This window comes from Delphinus delphis, chromosome 8, assembly GCF_949987515.2.
Source record: "Delphinus delphis chromosome 8, mDelDel1.2, whole genome shotgun sequence".
In the NCBI taxonomy this organism is placed as follows: Eukaryota; Metazoa; Chordata; class Mammalia; order Artiodactyla; family Delphinidae; genus Delphinus; species Delphinus delphis.
Window position 1 is genome coordinate 40,804,888 of NC_082690.1, and position 18,308 is coordinate 40,823,195.

General features: G+C 46.6%; 1 protein-coding gene across 1 annotated transcript in view; it reads right to left on the reverse strand.

The window, feature by feature from the left end:
- Nucleotides 1-5,628: 5,628 nt before the first annotated feature.
- Nucleotides 5,629-18,308, reverse strand: part of PANX1 (pannexin 1) — a 35,958-nt gene continuing 23,278 nt past the window's right edge. The window contains exons 3-5 of the mRNA XM_060017229.1: nt 8,714-8,937; nt 7,414-8,072; nt 5,629-6,856 (exon numbers count right to left, since the gene is read on the reverse strand). Of these exons, the coding sequence (XP_059873212.1) occupies nt 6,777-6,856; nt 7,414-8,072; nt 8,714-8,937 (963 nt within the window). The 3' untranslated portion in view covers nt 5,629-6,776. The remainder of the gene's footprint in view (nt 6,857-7,413; nt 8,073-8,713; nt 8,938-18,308) is intronic.

Genomic DNA, 18,308 nt, shown 5'->3' on the forward strand with positions numbered 1-18,308 from the left:
ACCCATTTCCCTCACCCCTCACCCCCTGCCTCTGGCAACTGCCAATCTGTTCTCTGTTTCTATGAGTTTGGTTTTAATAGATGAAATGTATAAGTGAGATGGTACAGTATTTGGCTTTCCTTGGCTGACTTATTCCCTTAGCATCACGCCCTTAAGGTCCATCCATAGTGTCACAATGGCAGGATTTCATTCTTTTTTATGGCTGAATAATATTCAATTTATCTGTCAACGAACACTTAGGTTGTTTCTATATCTTGGCTATTGTAAGTAATACTGCAATGAACAACCCAAGTGTCCATCAACAAATAAATGGATAAACAAAATGTGATATATCCATGTAATGGAATATTATTCAGCCATAAAAAGGAACAGAGTTGTGATATATGCTACAATATGGATGAAGCTTGAAAGCATTATGCTAACTGAAATAAGCCCGACACAGAAGGACAAATAGTGTATTATTTCACTTATATGAAATATCTAGAATAGGCAAATTCATAGAAACAGAGAGTCGATTAGAGCTTACCAGGAGCTAGGTGGAAAGGATGTGGAATGGGGCGTTATTGCTTAATAGGTACATATTTTATGTTTGGGGTGATAAAAAAAAGCTCTGGAAATAGATACCGGTAATGGTTGCACAGCATCGTGAAAGTAATTGACACTTCTTAATTGTATACTTAACAATGGTTAAATTACGTATTTATGTTATATGTGTTTTATGGCAAATGCAATAATTTTTTTTTTTTTCTTTTTTGCGGTACGCAGGCCTCTCACTGTTGTGGCCTCTCTTGTTGCGGAGCACAGGCTCCGGACGTGCAGGCTCAGCGGCCATGGCTCACGGGCCCAGCCGCTCCGCGGCATGTGGGATCTTCCCAGACCGGGGCACGAACCCGTGTCCCCTGCATCAGCAGGCGGACTCTCAACCACTGCGCCACCAGGGAAGCCCAAGTTTGCTTTTTGTACTGAAATCCATGGAGAGTCCCAAGGGATTTAGAAGTGGTGGGGCTGGGGTGGTGATGAGGGTTGGCATTATCAGATCTGCTTCCCACGAAGGCCACTGAATGCAGAAGAGGCGTTAGACACAGAAGGACCATTAGAGGAATTCAGGGAAGCAGTGACAAGAGCCTGAAAAACAGTGTTGGGAACGAGCGCCTCAGAAGGGTGCGGGGTAGGTTAAACCATAGGCTCGGAAACAGAGAGGCTGGGATTTAGGATGACTTCCCTGGCAGGCAAGACACTAAGGTGGCCCCCGTGATTCCCTGATGTTCACGTCCTGTGTAATCTCCTCCCCGAGTGGGGCAGCACCTGTGATTCGCCTCTAGGCAGCAGAACAAGGCAAAGGAGGAGGGATTTTGCAGATGAAATGCAGCTGCAAAGCAGTTCATTTTGAGTTCATCAAGGGGGAGAGGCTTCATCAGGTCAAAACCCTTAAGAGGGACCAGGCCCTTCCTTTTGTGAGAGACAGTCCTATGGGCTTGACTTACGCAGTCATGTTAGAGAAACTCACATGCCAGGACCTGTGGGTGGCCTCCGGCGAACGGTCAGAGAAAGCAGTCAGACAATCGCAAGGGAAATGAATTCTGCCAACAACCGGAGGGAGCTTGGAATCGGCTCCTTCCCCAGGGTCGCCTCCGGATGAGAACGCTGCCCACCCACACCTTGACTGCAGCCTTGTCAGACGCTGGGGAGGGGACCCAGCTCAGCCATGTCCAGACTTCTAACCTAGAAAACTTCCAGATAACAAATATGTGTTGCTTTAAGCTGTCGTGATTATAGTAAAGAGTTATGGAACAAGAGGCAACTAATACAACCTCCAAGGTTCCTTGTGGGGGGCACCCTAGGAAACAGTGGGGGAGCTAGAGGAGGTGATGACAGTCGCAGCTAGTACTTACGGAGTACTCACTATGCGGCAGGCACTGTATTAAGATTTCATGCAGCACTTATTACCCACAACAGTCAATTGTGTTAATTGACCATTGTACAAGGAAGTCCCCTTCTTAAGAGAGGGAGGCAGGCCAACCCATGTTTGGCAGTAGACAGCCTCTATTCCTTGCTCTCCAACCCCAGGCAAACAATTCCCAATCAGAAAGCATCTGATTTCTGCTTTAGAAATTCCAGAATCTGTGGGCCCTTCATCAAGGACTTTCTTCCTTTAGTTACTGACAAATGGATTTTAATATGTGCCATGAAGCCTACTGAATGTTGTGTATCCAGCAGAGAGGAAGGAGCCTCAAGACATTTCAGAACTGAGCTTCTGCTACATCTTCCCTGAAGAGAAGGTGAGAAATATTAAGACACATTTTTCATTAGAAAAGAAGTTTTATTTAGGTAGACAGGCCAGTGCAGAACAAAAACACTGTTTCGCTTGTATGTATAGACACAGCAGCCTTGATTTTCAGTCTTTCAACTCTCCTTACACAGAAGTCAGCGTGGTCAGAATGTAGGACGTGGACAGGTGACATATGTGGAAATATGAAATATAACAGGGATAACCACCCAAATGCAGAGCTTTCAAGGTTCTTGGTTTTTTTAAAAGGTCATCTTCTAAGACCGTAATTTGTTCCCATCCTTCAACCTCTGTGGAATAGAAACCAATCATTCTTACCAAATGACACAGCAGAAAGAACGTACTTATTTTTCATTAGAAGTTTTGAAGAAATGCAGTCATTAGAAAGAATTTACGCCTAGCACCACATTATAGAATACCATCAAATTGTCATTCTGGTGCTTTAAAAAGAGCCAACTTGTTAAAGAGGAGCAGATGGCTTCAGTTTTTGTAGGAAACGCTTGTGACATTGTGGAATTCTTTCTTCCTCTTCTGGTGGGGCAGGGGGAGGCACTCAAGGCATAAGAAACTTTTATAAATTTCAGGAACTTGAAGAACAATGACTGATCAAACCGCAGCTTTAACTGACAAAGTATTTTTACAGCTAAAATGAGAACCCAGAAACAATACATTTCATCTAAAGCAGGCAGGACAAATCAATCACAGACTCATATCTATTATATTCCACAAACCACACAATATCATCTTTGCCAACCTTTTTCGAAGGTTTCACTTTACTTGTGAAAAATAGGGCAAAAATGCCAATGACTGCCCAGAAGGAGCCATTTCATCCCAGTGCCATCAGATGAAACCTCAGTTACTCACAATTGCACATTTCAACATCCCTTTTCAAGAGGTTATTTTGGGAAATTACAGAGACAAGGACCTTTATAATTTCAATTGCCTTAATCACTGCGAGGCAACACTGAACTTGTATTGAACTTGGAAAGTGATCACAACTTACTCCACAATAAAAAGCTAAAAATCGTCACTACTTACATGCAGAAACCTATTCATTTGCAGAACTACTCCTCTCTCCACCAAGAGGCCAAATGACCCTCCCCTCCCTTGCAGAGGACCATTTGCCTTTTAAAAACAAATTACAGTTGCCCACAAACTAGGATTTATTATAACGATGTGTTCATTTATTCAAATATTTACAGAATGCCTACTACACGCCAGCCACTGTTTTTCAGGAGCTTGTGATATAGCAATGGGTAAAAACTCCCACCCTCCTAGATCTTCGATTTATCCCGGAGATAAGCAAAAGAAACCAACACGGACGCATTTTAAATGCTGTGCAACAATCCGCTTCTAAGAGCTGAACGGTTCTCACAGGGCCAATGCCCACGGTGCCCTGCCATCCCACCTTAGCTCATTTTTGGAAAGGAGAGGGTACTCGGAACAGGACGAAGCTTCCACACATGAAACGCAAACATGCAACCAGACCCGCCATACAATGGGACGTTTCTCGCGTTCTCCCAGGACGACTACAAAGTAGGACAAAGCACCTTACAGGTCAGGTGTATGCCCTCTCTCCCCACATTCCAGTGAGGCTGGCTGCACAGGGACGATGACTTGGGCTTGGAATAAGATCACTTCTGGTGGCCAGAGAGACAATCGCAGTCCATGCCAGCTCCCTGATCACTCCAAGCTACTGCCCCCACCCCACCGCCTCTTTTAATTGACTTTTTCAGTCTGACTCTAGGAAATGATGTCAGTTACTCAAAGGGGACGACAGTTCATTCAAAAGTGTGCAAATGTGGTTTCACTAAGTAAATGTACAGCTGAGACTTACTGTCGAAAGCAGACGCTTTCCACAAGGGTCACGGGAGCCTCCCTGCCATGCGGCTCGGTCCCCAGGAGTTACAGCACAGCTTCTTCACCTGGGGTGCGTGGACCACCATGACCCTTGAAGGTGTATGTAGTGTTGTGTGTATATCTGAGGAGCGGGTCCACAGCTTTAAAGAATATACTTACAAGGGGGGCTTGTAACCTCCCAAAAGTTTAAGAGCCTCCATATTAGAGGGTCTCTGCCTGTCCCTTGGTGAAATTAAGTGTGGAGCTGGACACGGCTGTCAGAACAATCAGTCCCAGCCCCCGCTGTAATGCTGGTGTTACAAGTCTGGTTTGGAGGCCTCGTGGTGGTTTGTTAGGAAGATACAGGCCAGAAACAAGGTCAGCTACTACTGGCGGTGGTCACTGAGGGTCTGTTTGCCCCCTTTTGTAAAGCAATGATGACTCCTCATCCTTGGAAATCTGCCACCTCAAACGGAGTCCTCCCTCTAAGCCAGCAGTGGATGGAGGAGTTAACTTTCCTAATAACACTTTTTCTCAAGCCAAAATTTGTGACCAGACATCCACACCAGACTCTTAGTGCCATGACTCTTCATGGACAGCATCATGTACCCCAAGGCCTGGGTTCCCCAGACCCTGCAAGTAAGGTACAAAAGGTGACTGGAGCACTTTCTGTTCAAAATCAGTCTGTGTTATTGTTTTGTTTAAGCTTCAGCCTGGGGGATACGTGGCTCAAGAACCTCTGGGAAGAACTGTAACTAGACTCTCGAAACCATCAGCTACAGAAATGATGGGAAAGAGAAGAACAATATGGTGTCTCCTGAGAACACAGAGCATTTGCTGGGAGTTTTCTGGAAGGGCCTTCAGTGTAGCCACTCTTCCTCTAGATACCTGCCTCTGTCTTCACTGCCTTTTATTAGTCTCTAAACTCCTCAAAGATGAGGACCTGCCTTATTCACATCCTTATAGCCGGTCACTAGAGTGATGTCCGGGACATCACAGATGTTATTGGAACTCAGAGAGTAGGGATGGGGGGATGCAGAGGTTAGGGGCTCTAATTAAAGAATTACATGTGACAGGGCTTAGAGAGTCCCTGGTCCCCTAAAATAATGTACCTACTTTTACCACTTCAAACTATAAATTAGGGGCTATCTATAAAGAAGTTGAGGCTTTTTGAAAAAAAAAAAGGATAGCACAGAAAAATATATTTCAGAAAATTTTCAAATTATAAAAAGAAACCAGTGTAGAGAACTGCGATATAATATCTCAGATATAGTGATATAAAAATGCAGCAAATTGATGATTTAGGTTACTGACATTTCTAAGTCACACTATTATTCAATGGTAATAAATATTATGCAGTAAGAATAATTTAAAACACTGATTGCATCCTGGATATTTATCATTAGCTTTCCATCTCAGAAACCATCACAGAAGCATAAATAAAATCTGCTTTTGTGAATATTCTGAAAGGTGGAGAGCAGCTTATGTAATTAGATCAGGTAAACAACTGTCCCTAAGAGCCATCCATAAACTTTGAAGCTCCTGAGGATTATTCACTAGCAATGTATTAACTTTCTAAGAATAAAAACAGGGAGGTCCACAGATGTCTTTTTTTTTTTGGCGGTACGCGGGCCTCTCACTGTTGGGGCCTCTCCCGTTGCGGAGCACAGGCTCTGGACGCGCAGGCTCAGCGGCCATGGCTCACGGGCGCAGCCGCTCCGCGGCATGTGGGATCTTCCCGGACCAGGGCACAAACCCGTGTCCTCTGCATCGGCAGGCGGACTCTCAACCACTGCACCACCAGGGAAGCCCCACAGATGTCATTTTTAAGAATTTTGTATAAAATGTAAACATAGTTAGGATCTATTTACATGATCAGAATTGGAAAAAGGGTTTTCATATTCTGGGTCAGCCTTAAATGTTTATGAAACAATGCTTGGGTGATACACTATATACCCATTTGTAACATTTATTCTATAATTCCCCATCAATGCTAGAATGTTCTTCCCAAATGCCTTCAATTTTGACATCACACGATTCTAAATTTAAATGAATTTTTAAAAGATGTTCTTAAATATAAATAAACTGCGAAGTTGTTCTGGCTCCAAGCACACCCATGTGGCAGATGTCATTTATACGTTCTGATCGTAATAGGCGAAACGTTCCTCACTTTAAGCCTTCTGTGTTCTGTGAATTTGTTTAAGTAACATCCTGTCTCAAATGCTTTTGACCATAGAGGACTTCCCTGCAGACAACCTCTTCCAAAGTGATTGGATCCCAAAGTCCTTGCTTTCCAGTAGCTCTGAGGCTCGTTGCACTATCTGTACATAAAGGTGTTTTTCTCTGAGGCACTAAAAGGTCTCTTACTCTTACTAGGATTAGTCTTTCCACCTTCCGTCTGATGATGACGTACACATCTACGTTTGCTGTGGCTTACTTGTCTCCACGTTGTCTCGTAGGAAGCTCACGAACCATCCTCCACAACGTTTTGTTAACCATCGTTTTCACCAGGGACTCAGTAAGACATACCCAGTATCTCTGCTGAGAACCATCTACTGCGAACCAGCTGGGTACCTGCCAGAGGTTCTTCAGCCAAAATGAATCCCATGTTGCCCAGGTCGCTGATCTGAAGTTCACGGGAAAAAAATCGTCAGCAAGAAGTATCCAGAAGCCTCTGTCGAGCATTCTGCTCTCCGTTATTTATTTTCGTTCCACTGTGTCCATTCAAATCTGTCAAAATGGAAAACAAGCATTTATGAGGGAAGTCCCTCGGCAGGACCCATTGGCGCTAATGAACTTCTGCTATAAATCTACCTCCTGGTCTTTGCCTTACCCAGTTAATCTTAGCCTCGTTGCAGAGCAGCAGAAGTTGGGTCAGGGCGACAGTTAAATCAATAAACTGTCAGTCCCTTTTGTAAGCGTTGGAGAGTGACAGACAAGACGATCGGCAGTATAGGGAGAAAAGCCGGTAAAACAAGACAAAAATTAGCAAGAATGACATCAGAGAAGAATGCTTGAGCAAGAGATGGAGTATGAGAAAGACAGAGAATGAGGAGAAGGAAGACAGCACAGCCCAGAGAAAGCACAGATGCTTTCCTTTGGAAATCTGGGGCAGCACCAATGCTTTCCCCTCTCTCTCCCAGCACTGAGGGGTTTCACCTAAAACCACACCAGGAAAACGGTTTAACAACGGTGGGCAGGGGTAAAGACTGTCGGTCATTCATAAAAGGCGGCTGCAGAGGTGCTCCGTGGGCTTCCGCAGCTTCCACCCTGAGAGCTAAGCCTACCTTTGAGATCTGCCGTCTGGTCCCCCTGCTCCTCTGCCATCATCTGCACGGGCTCAGGATTTTTGCCATCAACCACGTCCATCTTGATCATGCCGAGGTTTGTCAGGAGAAGCATGGGGTCAATGCCCTGACAACTGCTTTTAATATTCTCCAGAACCTTAAGACACTTGTACGACTTGAGTTCACTAATATTCTCCTCCAAGAAAAGAATGTAGAGGCTCAAGTCGTTGTACCCTTCCGACTTGAAATGCAGAACATCAAAAGTGGGCAGGATTTCATACACTTTGAGAACATCCGTCTTCTGTCGGAATGGAACAAACAGCGTGTAGACCACCAGAGGAGCCAGCACGACGTACACCACGAGGTTGATGAAACTGAGCAACTGGAAGATGCCGACGGCAATGAGTTTGCACTGGAATCGATCGGGGACAGTGCTGTCATTTTTCAGGATGCCAGATTTGATGTTGCAGATGAACTCATCCGAGAGGGAGGAGAGGCTAAAGTAATAGCCCAGGTAGACGCCTGCTAACAGTATAATGCTGAGTGACAGCACCCGACAGCTGATGTACTTGACAATTAAATTTTTGGAGTTTTTCTTTGTCTTTAAGTACTGCTCCACAATTGGGTACTTGAAGTGGCTTTCCGATATCTCCCACAAACTGAAAAGAAACAAATAAAAATAATTTAAACCCTTAACCAAGACTGTCAAATAGAAACACATTCAACAGTATCACACCGAAAATCTCCAATGCCTTCCCTCCCGTACTTCTCTACCTGTAACTTCACTAGAGTACCAGGGAATAAAATCAGGTTGTTTTCTTTTAAAAAAAAAAAAAAAAGGAAAAGCAATAATAAATCACTTTCCCCCGCTTAATTTTTTTTTTTTTTTTTGCGGTACGCAGGCCTCTCACTGCTGTGGCCTCTCCCACTGCAGAGCACAGGCTCCGGACGCGCAGGCTCAGTGGCCATGGCTCACGGGTCCAGCTGCTCCGCGGCATGTGGGATCTTCCCGGACCGGGGCACGAACCCATGTCCCCTGCATCGGCAGGCGGACTCTCAACCACTGCGCCACCAGGGAAGCCCCAAGGGAAGAACTCTTGATGTGACGACAGGTGCTGGGGCAGACAGGTGAGGGTGAGATTTGGGGCAGTGGGCCTTCCTGGCTCTCAAAGGGGGTCACCAGGTGGATGACAGCTCCCCATGTACTGGTAGTGAGAACCCTAAGCCCAGATGGGCAAGAGCAGGGCTGCTAACTCATACTCCCAAATCCTGATGGGCCAGCGGCTGGGGGCTAAGTTACCTTTGCCCCAGGTTCTCATTAACTTCTTGAGCTGGGCAGGCACCGTCTCTCAAGTCAAGGTCACGCACGCTCTTTGCAGCTCTAATTGCACGGTTGTAAACTTTGTCAAGTTCTTCCATGATAAATTTCAAATCTGAGCAAAGATGAGGAACAGCTGCGAAACGCCAGAACAGGGAGGGAAGGTACAGCAGGATCGCCACCAGTAACAGGATGTAGGGGAAAAACTGAAAAATAAGAGAGCGAATCACGGGATCAACAGACCACCCCCTGAAGTAACCACGTTAAGCACTGCTAGCGGTTTTCTCCAACAACTACTTCTTATGGCTAAATTCACCTGTCCAGGTAATACGTGACACTGGTAACTACCTTTCCCCTCCACTTCGATAGACTTTAATTTGAAATCGTTGGCAGCTACATGGTGACACATGGTGTCTCCTCCCTAATTATAGAAGGAAACAAAAAAATAAAATTATTTCCCTGTCCTTTAGAATAATCCCTTGACAAAAGCGCAATTAAGGAACATGTAAATGTCACAGTGGCCTCTGGGTTCTTCTTCTTCTTTTTTTTTTTTTAATTGCTATGGTTTTAGGAGGTCACCAAGGCTTTTAGAACTCTGTTGTTTTCCTCTCTGGAATTTGGGAGAATGACAGAAATGCATAACGTTGCCCAAAACAAATTAGAAAAATGTTGGCTTCAGTGATCCTGTAATCACCCCCATGAAACAGCTGAAATAAGCAGGTAAAATTCACAAAATGCAGAACAGACTTCCATAGTGGACAGACCGTGAGGACCACCCAACATCCTCATTTTACAGCCAGATAATCTCAAGCCTGGAGAAGCCAACCACAATGGGTGACAGTCATGAGGGGAGCAACCCGATCTCGATGTACATTCAGAACAAATGAGAGGGGATTCAGAAGTCAGAGAGAGCGCAGTGCCTCCAGTAACCAGGTCCGCGGGGCGGTAAGGAAAGGCTTAGCCTCAGAGAAGACCAGGAAGCTGCAGCCAGAACAGATCTGAGACTAAACTCAGCTGAGCGGTCTTCGCAGAGAGGTTGCTGAGCCTCTGACCTCAGTTTCCCTATCTATCAAATGGTCGCGTAATACAGGTGTTATAAAGATTAAATTAGATAATTTATGAAAAATGCTTTGCATGGTGCCTGGCACGTCGTAGGCACTAAAACACAGCAGCTAAAACCAACGGAAAGGCTAGTGAGTGAGCACGTTATCTTCAGTCCTCACAGTGACCCTGGCAAAGCCGTTGCCGATGGCCTCACTCTGCAAAGAAGACGCCCAGAGCAGTTTCTGGCCACAGAGCACAAAGCTGGTGATAGAGACAGAATATGAAGCTTGACCTTTCTGATCCCAGAACCATGCCTCTTTCACCATAATACACTGCAAATTATTTTACTTCTCTGGAAAACTCCTCCCTACCTTTGGATTGGTCTCTCTCCACAGCTGCTCAGAGCTGTCACAGGAAGAGGCTACGATGGCCTTGAGTTGACACAAAACTCCCACCCCGACCTCTCTGGGAGCCGGCAGCAGACCAAGTAAGAGTGTGACTCTCACTATAGATCAGATGTACAGAAAAGTTGCAAAGATGGTCCAGCGCGTTCTCGAATAACCCTCATCCAGTTTTCCCCTCTGTTGACATCGGACATCTCCATGGCGCACTTGTCAAGACGAAGGAACCATCGTTGGCACATTACCACTAGCTACATTTCAGGCTTTTATTTGGATTTCTCCAGTGTTCTCATTATTGTCTTCTTTCTGTTTCAAGATTCCATCCAGGGTATGCATTGCATTTTGTTGTCACGTCTCCCTAGACACCTTGGTTCTGTGACAGCTCCTCAGTCTTTCCTTGTTTTTCGTGAAGAATAACGTTTTTAAATGCATAAAAGAACACATAAATTCGCAAAGGAAATGGATGATGTTGACATACAGCTGTCACAACATTAAAAGACAAATTTGTATGTGCGTCATTGTCAACACATTTAACGGGATCTAACAGATGGTCCAACAACACAGTAACTCTGAAGTGATGAAGAGTAAAAAATACGCTAAGATAGCTGCGATTTCTGTTGGTGACAGTCACACATGGCACTAATACCACTATAGATTCTTGCCTACTTACATACATATTTTTTAATGTTAAATTTTAGCTTGAGGTACATAAAAAATAAAGCTGCCCTGTGTTTTCTTATCCTAGTTCGTGGACTTCCTGATGCTATCATGGAGCCCACTTTAGGAATCCCTGCCCCAAGGGCAAGAGAAATAGCACAAATGGCTCAGAAACTCCGCAAAGCCCTCACCAACGCAGCTGCTTCCCTTTGGGGTTCTGGCATGGGATGGGGTCCTCAAAACTATTAATCCGGGCTTCCCTGGTGGCGCAGTGGTTGAGAGTCTGCCTGCCGATGCAGGGGACACGGGTTCGTGCCCCGGTCCGGGAAGATCCCACATGCCGCGGAGCGGCTGGGCCCGTGAGCCATGGCCGCTGAGCCTGCGCGTCCGGAGCCTGTGCTCCGCAACGGGAGAGGCCCCAACAGTGAGAGGCCCGCGTACCGCAAAAACAAACAAACAAAAAAAACCAAACAACTATTAATCCAATTTGCAAAGAGCTGCTACACAATGACACACACAACAGGCTGTGATTAGCTGCATTTTGGCTACATAACTCATAGTTGGCTACACTGAAACGCAGTGTTCCTTCAATCCTAGTCACTCTGAAGGGTGCTCATTAGTATAAACATTTAACTGCGTGACGTAGAGTTTGTGCTGCTTCCATAACGGAAAGAACCAGACACTTCCTTTGGGAACCACAGAGGGAAAACTATTCCTAACTGGGGACTGTGGAATATGTGTATAAGTCACTTTTGGTTCAAAGCTATTTGAATAATAGTATTTTATCTCGAACTGTTCTTGTGAAGTAGGAAGTGACTGTTTACAGTCTGTAGCAATTTTTCTAACATGCCAACACGGTGTAATAATTAGCACCAATGAACAGTTCAACACAGCTCATTGAAATCTGATAAATGAAAGTTTAAAGGTATTACATGAATGTTTAAAGGTGTTTGCTTTCTTCTAAAATATCCTTGCACCTTGATCGCCTCTAGGGGAATGTAGTTGAATGCCCCGTTTCTTAGTTTTTCTCCAGAGTTAAACCTCTTTTTTCTTTTTCATCAAAAATAAAAAGGTGACTTGCAGTGAATCTGCAGCAAGATGGCTTTAAAATGAATTCAAATGAAATCAGAATCCAAAAAAAAGCATTAAATTATAGTCTTTAAAATCCTTTGTCCAAATAAGGAACATGGAAAAACTACCGAGCCTTATGAGTACATCTGCTGGATGGGAACGGCTCTGTTTCTAAGCTCTGTCTACGCCCAATGAGTTCTGAGACGCTTGGCATCTTTCAAAGCTATGACTGCATGATTCTGTACGATGCCCATGTTAGTTAGTGCTGAGCTATCCCAAAGTTGGTGAAGTTTCTCACAGCAAGGTGAAACCAAGAACTTGGTACACTTTTCAGTCTCTGGAAAGAGACTGAAAAGTCTCTTATTTTATCTGCCTTAAAATCTTGTTTTGTTTCTGGAAAGAGTTGTAGTTAGAACAACAGACCCTCCAGATGGCAGGGACCTTGGAGGGGATCCGCCCCAGCCTCCTTCCATGTTCAAATCCCCTCTAGCTCATCTAAGGCAAAGGAACATCCAATTAGGACGGAGCAACTCCTCCCGTGAAATGGATGCGATCACACGTCTTATGGGATTAAATGCAGATGGGTAAATTCATTCAAAAACATCTCCTGGGCACTTGCCAGGTACTAGGCAGTGGGCTGGGAGCATGGCCCCAAAGAGGAAGTGCACAGTTTGCCCCAGGACCACACAGGTCAGGTGGGAATACCAGCTAATAATTAAATAATCAAAACGTAAAAGTGATGATCACAAAATATGTAGTACTGAGGGAATAGAGATGTCCTTGGGGAGGTGAGGCAAGGCTTTGTAAAAGAGGTAACATCTGAGCTATGTCTTAAAGTACAGTGAGGCAAAACAACAACAACAAACAACCCATAAAGCACTATTATGGGGAATTCCCTGGTGGCACAGTGGTTAAGAATCCGCCTGCCAATGCACGCGACACGGGTTCGAGCCCTGGTCAGGGAAGATCCCACATGCCGCTGAGCAACTAAGCCCATGCACCACAACTTCTGAGCCTGTGCTCTAGAACCTGCGAGCCACAACTACTGAGCCCATGTGCCACAATTACTGAAGCCCGCAGACCTAGAGCCCACACTCCACAACAAGAGAAGTCACTGCAATGAGAAGCCCGCACACCACAACGAAGAGTAGCCCCTGCTCGCCGCAACTAGAGAAAGCCCACGCGCAGCAACGAAGCCAAAAAAAAAGCACTATTATGTTAACACTCAGTTCTCTGTGGCCCTTCAGATATCCTCTTTCCTCTGTCTAGAATTCTTTCTCCTTGTCTACCTGGTGAATTCTCACCATCCCGGGCACCAAAGTAAATGAGCAAGCCCACAGCTGAGGAAGTAGTAAGAGCTGAGGCTGGAAGGGTGTGTAGTAGGTTGAAACACTCATGTCCATCCCGAACCTCAGAATACGACACTGTTTGGACATAGAGTTTTTGCAGATGTAACTAGCGAAGATGAGGTCATACTAACTTAAGGTGGACCCTAATCCAGTGACTGGTATCCCTCTAAGCACACAGAGACACACAGGGGAGACGCCACGTGAAGACAGAGGCAGAGACTGGAGCGATGCTTCTACAAGGCAAGGAACGTCAAGGACTGCCGGCCACCACCAGAAACTAGCAGAGAGGCATGCAATGGACCCTCCCCTCCGAGCCCCATAGAAGGAACCGACTCTGCTGACACCCTGATTTCCAAATCTAGGAGAGAAGACATTTCTGTTCTTTCAAGCTACTGAGTTTGTGGTCATTTGTCACGGCAGTCCTAGGAAACTCATACAAAGGGGAAGCAGGGACCTTATTATGAAGCTCCCACAGTACGGGAAGCCGCCGGTGGAGGGCATGATGGGAATTTATTTTAGAAAGATTATTACAGCCGTGGAGAAAGGAAGACACTGGAGAGGAGAGACGAGGCAGGAGCTTCCTGCAGCAAAGAGGGGGTAAGTGATGAGCATTAACTAAGGCAGCAGCAGTGGGGAGAGGAAGACAGACTTGAGACTACACAGAGGGGGAACATACCTTCCAGTGCCCAGTTGGAAGTGATGGATGGAAAAGGGGAAGAACTAAGGCTAATCCTGGGTTTCTGGCTTACATGAGGGCATGGGTGGTGGTACCAGTAGTTGAAATAAAGAAACAAGGAGGAAAAGATTCACAGCAGAGGGGAGTGAGGCAGACCTGAGAAGATGAGAGTCTGAACGCGAGATACCTGTAGTTAAGGCAGGGGTGGTGGAGGTGTAGTTAAGGCACTGCCCTGGTGGAGGTGTGTCTACATAACTAAAAAAAAGAAGACAACCTGGCCATCCTCGCAAGGATTTTGTAGGTTATAGATGGTCAAAGCCAAGAACATGGCTGGGATCGTCCAAGGAGAACACGGAGAAGAAGACAAGAGAACCAGGGAGGACATGAGACCCTAACGTTTAAGGGTCAGTTAGCGGGAAGCAGGTAAACCAAGAACAAATTCCATAGGGGAAGCGACATATAAGGATTCGTGAAAGATGTGGGTTCTTGAATGCATGTTGTTTGGATAGTGGTGCATTTCAAGATAACCTCAATTGTGGGAAGTCCAATGAGTGAAGAGCTCCCCAGAAAGGCTGATGCATTCCATGGGCAGTTTACAGAGGAGAGAGAATTAAGGGGGTATGTCATTCTATTCTGCACTCAAGGGAAGACACCCAAGGCAGCAGGCTTCGTGCTGGGTGACATTCTGGAAGGGACCTAACAGGAGGAGAGACCTGTCAAAGAGAAGATGGCAAGCAGAGCATTTGTCTGTGAAAGAAGAGAAGACTCCTGTCAAGAGAATTAGAACCAAGTTACAAGGAAGCAAGGAAAAACCTTCCTAAAGATCTGTATGAACGTGATACGGACTGTCGTACGAGGCAGGGAGTTCTCTTTCACTGGATCATCTGGGAGGGCTTCAGAGCTCTAGATCAGGGATGGGCAAAACTTTTCCCGCAAAGGGCCAGATGGGAAATGCCTGTGAGCCATAGGGCCTCTGTCACAACTAGGCAACTCAGTCATAGTATAAAAGCAGACACAGGTAATAATGTGTAAATGAATGGGCATGGCTGTATTCCAATAAAACTATCTGCAGAAACGGGTGATGGGCTGGATTTGGCCAGAGCGTGTATGTCAGTTTGCCAGCCCCTGCCCTGGACCTTTGCTTTGCAAAGAGTGGTCCACAGACAGGCACCCTCAGTATCACCTGGGAGCTTGTCAGAAATGCAGAATGCAGGCCCCCATCAGACCTGCTGAATCTGAGTCTATATTTCAGTAAGATCTCCAGGTGATCTGCGTGCACACGGAGTTTGGGAAACCCTGGTTTAGATGAGTGGTGTCTACACTGGAACCCAAGCTGGCCCAGCAGAAGCAGACTCTCCTAAAAAGTAGATAAAAAACCACATTCCTGGCCTTAACCCCACAGCTTCCAACTTGTGTTCTGGATGGGGCCTAGGACCCCGTGTTTTCACACAGATAATGCTAAGGTTTGAAAAACTCTCGTCTGGAAGCCTCAGAGAACCCCTGCAACTAAGTTTCTGTGAATCCACTTAAAGGAAATACAGCAAGATTTGACAACTCTGTTCATTTTATTTTCTTGTTGTTTTAAGTTTTTGTTTTTCAGTCAAAAACTGGCTTTTCTGTTTCAGGAAGAAATCTTGCCTAACAGTTGCTTACTTTATGAACTTGAACAAAGAGACCAGAACACCCAAAAAAGGCCGGTTGTCAAACAGTCCTAGAGTGCCACCTGCTGGCCCCGTGAATGCACCCATATTTCCACCGGAGACGACTCCTCAGAGATACTAGAGGCTACTAGAAATAAAGGGAGCGGGAGAGAAAGGGAGGAGAAACAGGGCAGGAGAAATGAAAGAAGGAGGTGGGGAGGGATGACAGCATGAATTTTACCACTGCCATAAACTACACCAATACCTACTTCAATATTACACCGAGAAACTTCTTTGGGGAGGGGAATTTGGGTCTCCTGGTTTTAACTCTGGCATCGGAAGTGCGCTGAGAAGTGTTCACATAAACCCTGTGCCTCTAACCCCCTCATGGTGAGCACCAGTCAGAATGCTCCTAGAGACCTAAGTCTGGCTCAGATCATGACCTGCAAGCTGCCTCATTCCTCTCCTCCCTTCCATATGTGTGTCCTGATCGCCCACTGTGGACTGTGCATTGCTCTCGGGGTACAGTGATGAACAAGACACGTCATGGTCTCCGCCTGCGTGGAACTTAGAGTCTTGGAAATAAAGAATCAATTAAGGAGAATTAAGGCAAGTAAGGACCATATCCCAGGGTGATTCCAGGAAAAGTGCAGGCTGCTCTGGGAATACACACCCACGCAACACAGACCAGCGTGGAGTGCAGTTGATATTCTGCTTGGCCAGTGGCCCATTTCTAGGATCTGAATGTCTGAGGCAGGGCATGCAGTCTACGGTCTACACAGCAGGCCCACAGTTTTATTCCTGGACGCTTCACATTGGCCCACCTGGCCCTTGAAGCAGTCTGAACTGGCAACAACCCTCAGTCTAGAGGTTTAGAGGAAGCTTCTAGGTGGAAATGATATTTAAGCTGAGACTGGGAAAATGCATTAGGAGTTCACCGGATTTGGAAGTGAGGCTGCGGCGGTTCACAAGGGCCAGAGGGAGACTGAACCTTGTCAGCCAGAATAGTTTTGTTTTGTTTTGTTTTTTTAAAGAAATAAAGACATTTCATAGGGACACTGGAGGGTTTTGTTTAGGGAAATGACAGTCAGGCAAAAAAGAACACCTGTGATTATGTGGAAAGGGGTAGAAGGAGAGTAGGAATGACAGCGGCAAGATGGGCAAGAGGACGGCCGCTGCCCTAGGGGCTGGAAAGAAGGATGAAGAGTTTAAGAGCTCCTTATGAAGACAGACCCGATGGGGCCACTTTCTCCATCCCCACATGACTGACAGGATGTGGGGGTGGAGAATGAGTCAGAATGGCCCTCAGACTTCGGGCTGATGTAACAGGGTGGCTGGTGGTGTCATTAATTGAGCTAGAGGTCACAGTGGGGACAGGCAGGAAACAGAAGTTCAGCTCTGGACAAGCTGTGCCGGAGTCGCGTGCCAGACCTTCAAGTGTTCAAGTTCAGGGTTCAGCTGGGTGTGTGGATCTGGAGCTCAAGAGAGAAGGCTAGGGGCTTCCCTGGTGGCGCAGTCGTTGAGAGTCCACCTGATGATGCAGGGGAAACGGGTTCGTGCCTCGGTCCGGGAGGTTCCCACATGCCGCGGAGCGGCTGGGCCCGTGAGCCATGGCCGCTGAGCCTGTGCGTCCGGAGCCTGTGCTCCGCAACGGGAGAGGCCACAACAGTGAGAGGCCCGCATACCGCAAAAAAAAAAAAAAAGAGGGAGAGAGAGAAGGCTGGGTTGGAGACAAAGACCTGGCTGTGAAGAGCCCATGGAAAGAAATTGAAACCAGGGACATGGAATGGTCCAGGGAGGGGGTGCAGAGGAGGTGGCCTAGGACAGAACTCCAACTTCTCAGAGATGGACAAAGGGAGACTCTAACCGGAGAGTCAAGAGAGCATCTGCAGGAGGGCGTGGTCCACCAGACTGGATGTCAGAGAGAAGCCAAGTAGCACAAGTCCCTGAGAGTGAGAATTAACTTAGCAACAGGGAGGTCATAGGTGACCCTGGGCAAGACCAGTTTGGTGGAGACGGACATGCTAAAACGTCAGTGGGAAGAGAGCCTGCGAGAAGGGACGGGTTGAGGATGCAGAGGGGAAAGGTGGGGAGGGGGATCCAGAGCACAGTGGGTCACACAGGAGAGCAGCTTCGCTCGGGAGAAGGGGCCTCATCCATTCACCAAAAGGACAGAGAAGGCTGGTGCTGCATGGGGACAGCAGGGACGTGTGATGGCAGGGAGCTGAGGGTGTTCTCGTGTCCGAGCTTCTGTCTGCTCTGAAGGGGGTGGCGGAGGGCCTTGGAGGGCAGGAGGTGGCAGTAGGGAGTGGGATGTCCTAACGTAGCTCCAGGTAATGAGGCACACAGAGCGAGGCAGCCGCCGGAACGGTGACAAGTGGCAAGGGGGTGAAAGTCCTCGGAGACAGAGAATGGTGCATCAGATGTGTATCTGGGAGGACGCACCCTAGGGTAATGAACTCTCACCAAAGTCCTGAATGAATGAGGGGGTGGGGATGATGTAGCTCGGTGTCGAGAACAAAGAACTAATCTAAGGAGGCGGGTTTTTACATGACGGAAGCACAGACAGAGTGAGGAGTAAAGATATGGGAAGACGACACACATCTCCATGTCCACCCTGAATTAAGGACCTCCTGGGTCAACAGTGGGCTCCCCCACTGGACAGCTCTTCTGCTGGGAAGACCCTCCTGGTGCCGAGCTAAAGTTCACCAACTGGTAACTTTCACTAACAGGTGAGAG